At 36.3% G+C, this 11,538-nt stretch overlaps 1 protein-coding gene across 7 annotated transcripts in view; it reads left to right on the top strand.

Moving 5' to 3' along the window:
* ABLIM2 (actin binding LIM protein family member 2) overlaps nucleotides 1-11,538 on the top strand; it is a 293,927-nt gene that overhangs the window by 260,482 nt on the left and 21,907 nt on the right. For 6 of the 7 annotated variants that reach the window (XM_074276285.1, XM_074276287.1, XM_074276289.1 and 3 more), the window contains one exon: nucleotides 7,254-7,331. In XM_074276285.1, coding sequence (XP_074132386.1) covers nucleotides 7,254-7,316 — 63 coding nt within the window. In that variant the 3' untranslated portion in view covers nucleotides 7,317-7,331. Of the gene's footprint in view, nucleotides 1-7,253; nucleotides 7,332-9,133; nucleotides 9,142-9,372; nucleotides 9,454-11,538 lie in introns of those variants that run through there. The other variant, XM_074276290.1, reaches the window with a different exon arrangement.

Genomic DNA, 11,538 nt, shown 5'->3' with positions numbered 1-11,538 from the left:
TCTCTCTCTCTCTCTCTCTCTCTCTCTCTCTCTCTCTCTCTCTCTCTCTCTCTCTCTCTCTCTCACACACACACACACACACACACACACAGAAAATAGTGACTGATTCTCTGTTTCCCTCCCATCTTCCCTCTCACAACCTTAAACAATTAATACACAAAAAAAGCTTACCATGAAATGGAAGCCCAACAAAATTCAAATTAGGGAAAGGACCTATCTGTCATGAAGTTCTCTTGAATAAGAAATATTTAAAAAGAATTTTTTTAAAGTTGGGAAACGTAAGAACTTATTATTCTATATTCAGGCATTCTTGGGCATCTGAGTAGTAGAGAAGAGACAAATAGTTCATTGACTTTCTCTCAATATTATTGCCAGTGGTATCATTACTGAAAGCAACTCAAGACTAATTTTGAAGAATGTGTTTTGCGATTTTCTGCAAAAAAAAAAAAAAAAAATTTACATCGAGCATGTTGGATTTGCATTTGGGACTATATCCTTTAGCACATTTCCCTTGATGAAAAAATGGTGCTTCCTCTGCATTCTTTCCACTGCATTTTCATCACTTGAATGGTCTGAATTTTGGAATGAGCATGCCGCATGCTGCCTACAGTGTTTATAAAGTAATTTTTCTCCCTTCACTTTCCAAGTTGGGATAGAGAGAAAGAGGAGCACAAATTAAAGGGGACCAATAGAGATAAAAATGAGCATATGATTCTAATCATATGAACTCCATTCATAATCCTCCTCTTTCTCTCCCAAATACCAGGAACGTAAGACAATTGAGAATGGGGAAGGAGTGATGGGAAGAGGGAGAGGAACTTAACTGTGGATGAAAAACAGGGTAACCAGATTTATCACCTTTGTCTGAATGCCCTGATATAAGTATGATCTTCCTTCCCTAAGATCTTAGATTATAGTACATTGTACAATTTGTAAATAGTTTATTATTAAAAGCTGAACTCTAAATTTCTTGTAAACTAAGATGTTGAAATGGTAAATATGTGTTTTATATAGATTCAGTTTTCCTGAAAAATAAAAACATGATGGGCAAGAAAAGCCTACTGATTAGTCCATTCATGTTTGAGGAGTATACATAGACTGTGAAAATACCATTATGTGATTCTGTATTATTAACTGGGGTCAAAGACTAGCAACATGCAAATTGTACCTAGCCAAGCCCTTTTGACCTTGTAGGGATCCCGATAGAATCATAGAATTTAGAAGCTGGAGATCATTTGGTAGAGAGATCATTTGGTAGAGAGTTTCTCAAAGGAAGGTCCACAGACCCCTGGAAGTCTCCAAGAACCTTTCAGGTGTCACTGAGGTCAAAACTGCTTTTATAATAATACAAAAAGTGTTATTTGCCTATTACAATACTCCTCCCTTTTCCAAATAACAGTATTAGGCCAAAATTTTGTATATGCTTCGAACAAGCTATATCATAGCTGATTGAACACATAAACAGATATCAGACTCCTGTCTTCTAAGTCAGACATTGAAATGATTTCCAAATATATGTAAAACAATTACACTCTTACTACTGGTTATTTTGGAAACTATGATTATTTTTCATAAAAAGATATTATGTTAAAATAAAATGGATTTTTTGTTACTTAAATGAATTAATATTTTAAAATTTATAAAATTTAATTTCTAATTGACATTTAATCAATTAATATAACTCACAGCATTTTGGAATGCTTCAGTAATTTTTTGGTATGGAGAATAAAGGCTTCAAGAACTTTGACTTAGTCCAACTTCAACATTTAACAGATTGGTAACTGAGGCACAAAGAAGAGAAGAGGCTTCTTACAAATCATAAATCTAACAAGAGTTTCTTCTTCTGATCTTAAATGTGGTATTCTTTTCACTACAGCCTGTTTACTTAAAAGTTTAAATGAGAAACATAGGAAGGTATTGGTCTTGACTACATCTGAAGAATGGCATCAAGTTCTAGGGATCATGTTTGAGAAGACAGTAGGAGTCCTAATAAACTGAAGAGTGAAAACAACTATTAAGAAGGAGCTAGAGTCCATCCATACCTCATGGAGATCAGATAATAAAAGTAGAGTGATAAGAGTCATCAAATTAAAGAAAAAATTGATTTGTTCTTTGTGCAGAACTGAGACCTATGTCTTGAAGGTGCAGAGGGACAGATTTAGGTTTGATGGAAAGAAAGAACAACCTTCATAACAAAAACCTCCAAAACAAACTAAAGCTATCCAGAAGTAGAAAAAAGTGCCAAGAGAAGTGGTGGATTTCTTTGTAGTTGAAACTTTAAGCAAACCCTAGATGATCATTCATTGAGTATTTCATAGAGGGAATTATTGTTGAGGTTCAGATTGGACTAGAAGTTCTACTCAACTCAGATTCTGTGACTTTTGGAAAAATTTGATCTGGACTTTTTATAGCCCCAATAACATTTGTTGTTTCTTTTTCTTCCTTTCTTTATCATACAGTAAACCTATTCTGTGGGGAAAGGAGGGATGACAATCCCAACATCCTTGACCTTCAAAATTACCATTTTTTAAAAATGTTGTACCACTTTGGCAAGTAATTACATTGCCCTGTATCTAGGGAGGCACTTGGGAAATGCATTTTTACTGACTGTTCCTCTCATCTAAAAGTTTTATAGAAACTTACTTATTTAATCATGAACAGACACCAGAGAGTTGTACAAAGAATGAATTGCCAAGGGGAAATTATCAATGATAATTTTCCAGGAAAGAGTGTGATTGTATGACAGACTAATCACATAAGGATTTTTTTTTCAAACAATTAAATCTCTGGTACAGACCTCTTTTTCTATCACGTATTTTTCTTATACTAAACAATATTCCAGTTAATTGAAAAGTCTAGTTAATTGAATTGGGTCTCATCCATTTCTGTATCCTTGAAAAATTTAACATGGGGGTAGCTAGGTGGCACAATAGTTAGAGCACCAGCCCTGAAGCCAGGAGGACCTGAGTTCAAGTATGGTCTCAGACACTTAACACCACCTAGCTGCATGACCTGAGCAAGTCACTTAACCTGGATTGCCTCAGCAAAAAGAAAAGAAAAGAAACAAAAGGAAAAAGAAAAATTTAACACGGATTCTCCTCAAAGAGGCAGTAATCACTAAAAAAATCACAAAAACTATTTTATGGTTTATCAAATGGGTCCAATTAATGGATGTTAATTTACTATACACTTTACAAAGCTATTGTTAGTTATTTAGAGTTCATTTTTTATGCTTTATTGATATTGGGTCCAAAACCTGACAGTAGGGTGACTATTTTTCTTAGCCTTTTGGCTTAGAGGTCTTATCCAAATAGGAATACTCATTGAAACCCAGCAGATCACTTTTGTTGTTGTTAGGAAATAAGATGTCTATTCTTTGTTGATGTGTTAAAAGATAAAGAACTTTCTTGGAGTGACAAGACTCCCTCATTTTATAAATAAGGAGATTTTACAAAATAAGGAAATAAATGAATAAAATGAATTTTATAAATAAGAAAAATGAGATTACCCAAGATCATCATACTGAGTTAAGTTCAGGGCCAGACTTCAACTCAACAACTATTAGAGTTGGAAGGAACCTAACTCTAATCCAAATCCCTCATTTCACAAATAAGGACAGAAAGATTCAGGGGAGGAAGTGTTTGGGCCAAGGGTTCCCAGCTAGTTAGAACTATGGCCCAGAGGTCCTTATTTCTACACAGTCTTAGATTCTTTCTATTATGTCAGGAATCATCTCCTTGAAAGATAATATCACAAGGAACACTATTAACACTAGAGAATGGTTTTCCATGATGACTTTGGATAAATCACTTCTCTCTTGGCTTCATCTATAAAATGAAAAAGCTAGAATACATGAGTTCTGAGGCTCCCTTTTTGCTTTAAATCTTAGAAAGTCACTACTTCTGAGTGCTAGTAAATATCCTCATTTTGTGGTTCACTGTTGCCTCCTAAAAATAGAACATAAAAAAAATCATCCCAGTTAAGCAAAGGTTTTGGTTACCTAGAATGTATTTATTTCAATTCTATGCTTTCCTCTCCCATTTCCTCTAAGAGATAGAGTAGATGATCAGTAATGTATACTGTTTTATTTCAGTTAGTTAAGACTTTGCTGATGAGGGTACAAAATTATAACTAATAGCACAAATACACTTAGAAAACCTTCAACTGTTGTATTGTTTTGCCTGTGTGAGGCTACCTACATTGACATGGTACTTTTATAGCCTCCAGTTGGACTTTGACACATAATTGGTCATAGTTGCCTTTTTTAAGTTGTTCTAAACCAGGGCTTCTTAAACTTTTTCCACTGGTTTTACTATTAAAGTACTCAATCCAAGGAAGACAAAAGCAGAAACCCATCTAGTTAGTTGTATAGCAAAGGTTTGCTTTTTAAATTTAATTTTATCAACTGGAAGGTTTGGGAGAATTTAGTCCATCTCTCTCATCTTACAAATGAAGAAAATTATATATACATATATATACAGAGGGGGGGAGGAAACAATTTGACTAGTGCCACATAGTTTGTAGTCAAGCCAGGATCTTTTTGATCCCCACTCTTTTGAAAATAAATCTAGTAGATTTTCTTCCCCATCTGCTTGTCTATGCCATCCAAAGATGCTATATATCATTCTGACTCCAAGGGATTACCATGGTGCTCTTAAGATAGAAGTAGGGGGAAATAGGAATATAGAAAAGTTTCACTTGCATCTTCTTCTGGGTTCCATCTGATTTTTTGTCAAGTATCTATGGATTATAAGAAATGAACAGGACTTTGTGATTAAAATAAAGACCTCTAGATGGCAGGATTACTCTCTCAAGCTCAGGAGCGACTACACTGGCATGTCCTAGAATGCCAGAAATGCATAGGAAAGGATTCTAGATGGCAGGTTTACAGCTGAAATAATCACAAGAGCATAAATTTAAAGCAGGAAGAGACCTCAGAAGCCTCATGATCCAAACTCTTCACTTTGTAGATGGGGGACAGAGATGGAAACTTATCCAAAGCAACACTGGCAATAACAGCCCCAAATTTAAGCCCAAATAAATCCTCTGAGTTTCAATCCATCGCCCCTTCTACTAAACCACATAGAATAGCAGGTCTAGAAAGAACTCTTGAGATCATCTTGTCCAAAAGTTGAATTCCACAAAGGTAAGGAAATTAAATTTTACAGAAAAAGAAGGTATGGAGTTTGAGGGCAAAAAGAGAGCTACTTCCAGCCCCTACATTTTGTAGATGAAGAAACTATCCATCATTAAGTACCTACTAATGTTAAATGTTAAAAAATTGTGCTAGAAGCCGGAGTTTAAAAAGACAAAATTGAAACTATGCCTGCCCTCAAGAAGCTTACATTCTACAGAAGAACAAGGCTAATGGGACTTGCTTATATAATGTCATAGTGAAAAAACCAGGGAGCAAAACTCACATCTCCTGATTCCTGTTTTGTAATTTTCTACCTTTTTATTATATCTATCTATTTAATATATCTTTCCATAAATAGCAATGGCAACAATCAAGTTCTACAAGTAGAGAGAATAGGTTCATATGGGAAGTAGTAATTGAAGTTTCTTTATAGAGATTTCTGGCTCAAATTGTCTTTGGACTGAAAATGCAATCTATTAACTTTCTTCAGTTTTAGGTAAAGAAGTGTAATGCCAAAGAAACTGAGGCAAGACAGAGGTTGGTTTTTAATCTTTTAATTGTGCAGAGTTTAGTCTAGCTGACTGAATGAAATTCTTGTTCAAAAATTATTCAGCCCAGAGCTACTGAATCCAGGAATTAACTAGGGTTTGCAAATAAATAGCTAACTAGGTTTTGCAAACAACTTATAGGGGAAACAAAGATGGGGGGAAGAGGGAGGACTGGACAGGAGACAGCAAGATGAAGGAAAATACTCAAAAGAAGGGAGAATTATCCCAGCAAGGACTGAGAGAAGGCACCTGGTGTTTTATGACTTAATAGAATTTCAAGGCTTCTTTTTTGACTCTATTCTCCCAGTCCTAATGGCAAGGGAAAAGGCCATTTTATTTTATAATAATTTTATTCAGGGCATAACAGAAGGAATGTATAAGTAAGACTTCTAAATGAGCCTGTAAGTGTTTAGGCAGGAATCAGTAGGCGGAGGTTTACTCCATGTTCTCTAGAATCGTTTTTGCTGTATCAAGATGCTGATGATGCTGAAGCATCCCTCCCGTCCATAAGACCTTTGGAACATAATTATTTAATAATTGACCATCTTACTGCAAAAAGGGATAATTGACTTGGTGTGATGACTGTGAAACATTATTGATGTTCAAGTCAAAACTAGGAAAATTTGGATTCTGACTTTTCCAATGCATAGCTGTATAAGAAGCATATTCGTTTAACATGTAAATTCCCATCTATTGGTTTATGTAAAAACATGAGATTGGGAGAGAAAATGTTATATGGGAGCAGGTAGGGGAGTGATGCAATTTGTTTCATAGAACTAGTGACAAATGGAGAACAAATTCTTGAATAGACAAAGTTTAAATCATGAAAGTTGACAATCAGTTTTCATAAATACCTAAACTACATATATAAATAAAGGCAATTGCTGCTTAATTAAGCGACAGGAAACATTCTGTTGGGCTAGATAAAGAAAGTGGAGTGCTGGGATCCACAATAGAGTAAATGTTGTTAACATTACAATGGGATTTGGTTATATCTAAGAACATATTACTGCAAAATCAGATAGGATACTAGCCTTGAGATTTTGAAGACTTGAGTCGAAATCCTGCTTAAGAGATTTACTGAAGTGTGTGACTTGATTTCCATGCCTAACTCTTGGTTCATCTCTCCTGCATTTTACCATAGAGAATCAATTTAATTTTCATCTCTCCCCTTTTTGAGATACCCTGTTATCTCTCATTCTTGGCTAATACTGACTCTGTCCTGGCTTCTTATGGGGTAACCTAGGAAAATCACTTAATCTCTCCATGGCTCAGTTTCCTCATCTGTAAAATGAAAGACTTGGACTCAATGGTTCTTTTCAACTCCAGACCTCTGATCCTATGATCCTATGAAATGCTGGTGATGGATACTGTTTTGTGGGATGTGTCTGCATGCTGAATTTCCCAATCAATGACTGTGATCAGCATTATGATACCAAGATTGCATTCTCTCCTTAGGGCTTAAGCTTTTATTGTGTCTCAAGGAAAGACCTCTTTTTCCGGAGGACCAACCGCTTGTTTCCAGATTCAATGTTCTCTTTGCTGCTCTCTCTTTCTCTCTTTTCCAGAATGCAAATATGGCCCAATATGAAGCAGACCAAGATACCAGTTGGGGGATGCGAGGTACATGAAGCTAGGACTTCAATGGGTCTAACCTGGTGTTTGTTCTTATCTAGGGGAGCGGGGCTCGGTAACATTTCTGCAAGCATCCGTTTGAAAACCCAACCATCACTTACTGATTAACTCAGAAGTTGATTTCCATGCCTAACTCTCTGCTCATTTCTCCTGCATTTTACCATACAGAATCAATTTAATTTTCATCTCTCCCCTTTTTGAGATACCCTGTTATCTCCCATTCTTGGATAATGCTGACTCTGTCCTGGCTTCTTACGGGGTAACCTAGGCAAGAAAAAAAATGTTATAATTATTATTGAACTATGTGATGCATTACTAATTAAAATGATTATATGATACCATGCATTTAAGCTCCATGTTGATTCCAGATCTAATTCAAGTGAGATTCTTGGTTGCAGTGTCTGACTAGAAAAACTTTCTTTGACCATCAGAACTCTAAGCAAGGTTACAGACAACAACCTTTAAAGTTAAATCTAATAAACGCTTTCTAAGTGCCTTACTATATATAAAGCATTACATACATTATTTTAATATGATAATAGCAATGGGAAGTAAGCTATCGACTATTACTATCTCCATTTTACAAGTGGAGAATCTGAAATTCAGAGAAGTTAATTAACTTATCTAAGGGGACACAGCTAAGAAGTGTTGGAGCTAGGACTTGAAATCCTAACCCTGAGATTAGCATTATTACTACAATGAACCACCTCAACTTAAGCACCTACCATTGGCAAATACAAAGATGAAGAAGAAATGGTTCCTGCTCCCATGGAGTTCACCATTTAGTTAGAAGGATATGGCACATACCCAATAATTACTTGATTGAAAGACAAAATAAAATTGTAAGACTATAACAGGTACCAAGTGCTCTGTGTGCTGTGAGGAAATAAATATCATTTCCAGCTGGAAGAGAGAGTGAATGCTTCATAGAGAATGAGGCATTTGAATCATGCGTAAAAAATATTGAAGACTTCAATAGGCATATTTGTCGGACAGAGTAGGAAGAAATTCCAGGGTTAGGGAACAGTATAAACAAAGGCTGAAAAAGGGAGGAAGGAACTGGATTGATGCTAAAAGTAGCATCTCATTTGACTATAGGGGAAACTGAGGCACAGAGAGGTTAATATGTTTGCCCAAAGTCATTCCATGAGTTAGTGGCACATCCTGAACTAGAACCCAGGACTCATGACTTCTAGTCAATGATTCTTTTCGCCCTCCCCATACTGTATTTTCTACTAGTGTTTTACTCTGTGAATGTTTTACACTAGTCAATAGTGTCATTTCACAACACTCTCCACAAATTAAACCTTAAAAAAAAAAAACAAACAAAACAAAACAAAACAAAACAAACAAACAAACAAACAAAAACAAAAACAAACAAATAAACAAAAAAACACTTCCCAGATGGATAAATTAAGGGAGGTAGATAGATTTATCTACCTGATTAAGGCCATTAGGAGAAGATAGGATTTGAGATGACAAATGCAAGCTCAGCAGTTGCTGGTTTCTCACTTGGTATTCAGACCCCTGGACCATACCTTGTGCTCTTCAGAGTTCTTGCTAGTGTCCCTAGGCATCCCATAGCCTTATAGCACCAAGAATCAGAATTCCTTATCGCTAGCCATTTATGCCCATTTATAGTGCTGTTGGAAAAGCTAACCTACCCAATGCGAGGATCCCAGTGCATGCAGCCATCCTACTGCATGATGGAAATGTGTTCATGGAGACACCGCCCTTAAGAATTAATTTCACTGGAAAGCATAAATATATATTTTCTAAAATTTCCTATGGTCTCCTCCTCTTTTTCTTACAGAATACAAGGTAAGAGGGAAACGCGGAAGGAGTCTCAGCCAGACCAGGTTAAAAGGGTCCCTTTTCTTGTTCTTACCCTGTGAAATGTCTATGTCAATTATGGATGCAAGTATGTATGATTCCCTCAGCCATTTTTAAAAGTCATGTACTCTTTCCCTTCCCCACTTTCTGTAGCACACCCAGAGCTTTCTAGTGAATCTGTTGGACTCTTTCTTTCTTTCTTTCCTTTTTAAACAACAGATCTATCCTTATGACATGCTCATCGTCACAAACCGAATTCGGGTGAAATTGCCCAAAGATGTGGACAGGACTAGACTGGAGGTAAGAACAATTTTCTCTTTTGCTTTGTTTGCCCAGTGATGATTCTTGTATATCACCTTCTATCATCACCTGAAAATTACCTAGGAAGAATTACTAGCAAGTGTTGTCACATTAGTAAATAGTATAAGATAATGTCATGATGCAGAAGCCACAAAAGCTACATTAATAGAAGAGCAGCAACCAGAGTGAGGGAACAATAATGCCCTACGCAGACTCCACATAGAGTATTGTGTTCAGCCTTGGGTGCCACATTTTAGACAGGGCATTAGTAATCTGGATGATTTTGTATTTATAATTAATGTATATTTATATTCTTATTTTTATAATATACCTTTGGGAGAGTCCAGAGGACAACCAGAATGATTGAGGAAATCCCAGAGGGAATTGGAGACTATCATTCAAATAGGATAAAAAAAATCTGGGAATGTTTAACTGGGAGAAGAAAAAAATTAATAGGGAAGGAAAAGGAACTATGGTAGCTGTTTTCAAATACTGAAAGGATCGTTATGTGGAAAAGAAATGTCTTGCTTTGTCTGACCATGGAAGATGTGGGAAATAGAAAGGGAGAAAGGGAAAAGCAAAATGGAAGATTTAAACTCAAATTAAAGTATTATTTGGGCTCTCTTGAGAGAAAGCTTTTTGCTGTTACTATAAGACTTTTAGCAGAAGGCAAAAGACTATTAGCAATATCATATGGATGATTTGTGTTCAGAGAAGGAATGGAGAAGATAATCTTTGAGATCTTTTTCACTGAGGGGCAGCTAGGTGGCGCAGTGGATAGAGCACCAGCCTTGAATTCAGGAGGACCTGAGTTCAAATGTGGTCTCAGACACTTAACACTTCCTAGGTGTGTGATCCTGGGCAAGTCACTTAACCCCAGCCTCAAAAAAAAAAAAAAAAAAAAAAAAAAAAAGAGAGAGAGATCCTTTTCACTGCTGAAATTCTGTGATTTCTATCTTTCTTCCTTTTTTCCTTCCTTCCTCTTTCTTTCCCTTCCTTCCACCCTTCTTTTTATCCTTCCTTCCTTCCTTCCTTCCTTCCTTCCTTCCTTCCTTCCTTCCTTCCTTCCTTCCTTCCTTCCTTCCTTCTCTTTGGAAAGTTTTATTTCCCAAAGCAGTTTCCTATAACTTTGATTCAATGTCTTTAAAAGTAAAGGGTGGGTGGGAAATTTGAAGATTTTTAGGAAAAACAGTTTTGATTTGTCTTGGAGCTTGGCTAATGATAGATTTCTGCCCAAATACTAAAGTGCCAAGAGGCTAAACAAAAGCAAAAACAAAAAAATACCCCCAAGCCCCCCAAAACAAAAAAACAACCCCCCCCACCATATTTGCAGTCAAAAGACTGATTGTCTGGTTCTCTTACTTGCTAATTGTATAACCACAAACAGGTTTCTTTCCTCCTCTGGGAATCAGTTTACTTGCATGTAAAATGAGGGTGTTTGGACCAAATGGTTTCTGGGGCCTTTTCCAACTCTAGATCCCATGATCCAACTAATTGACAAAGGATACATTACCACAGCTGCAAATATTTCTCTGGTGCTTTATGGCTCACAATGTATCTTTCGTCACAAACAGTGAGGTAAGTACTGAAAGAAAGTCTCTGAAGTTCTTTTCAACCATGAGATACTGCGAAACTAAAGTGAAGGAAAAGAAGAATCTTCTGATTTAGCAAGCAAGCAGAGCCTGAATTCTTACCTGGGCTTGACATGGCAATATGGTTGGAATCTGAAACCATCACCTGGTGTCCTAAATTGGGAGTTGTCCTGAGATTCAAGTTGGATTTATCTAACCCTTGTTCCAACCAGCCATAAGTCCTGCAGTTCTCTAGCCTACCCCTTATTCTAAGCCCACCTTCATACAGTCTTTATAAACATGAATAAACAGTTGACTCTGAATCTAGTAACTTAATTCTCTGATATACTTTCAGTCATAACATTTTGCATAGAGAATAGACTTGGATCTAGTTCTTAATAGACTAGGGTTGTAACTATATTGAATTGTGACCAAGTGACTAAGAGAAGGGAAGATAGCATCCAGAAACCCTGACCAGCTACTAGCCTATATATGCACAATTCTTGGATAAATT

The sequence above is a fragment of the Sminthopsis crassicaudata genome, chromosome 6 (assembly GCF_048593235.1).
Source record: "Sminthopsis crassicaudata isolate SCR6 chromosome 6, ASM4859323v1, whole genome shotgun sequence".
Lineage (NCBI taxonomy): Eukaryota > Metazoa > Chordata > Mammalia > Dasyuromorphia > Dasyuridae > Sminthopsis > Sminthopsis crassicaudata.
The sequence above is the reverse complement of the archived record's forward strand: the minus strand, read 5'-3'. Positions and strand labels throughout refer to the sequence as shown.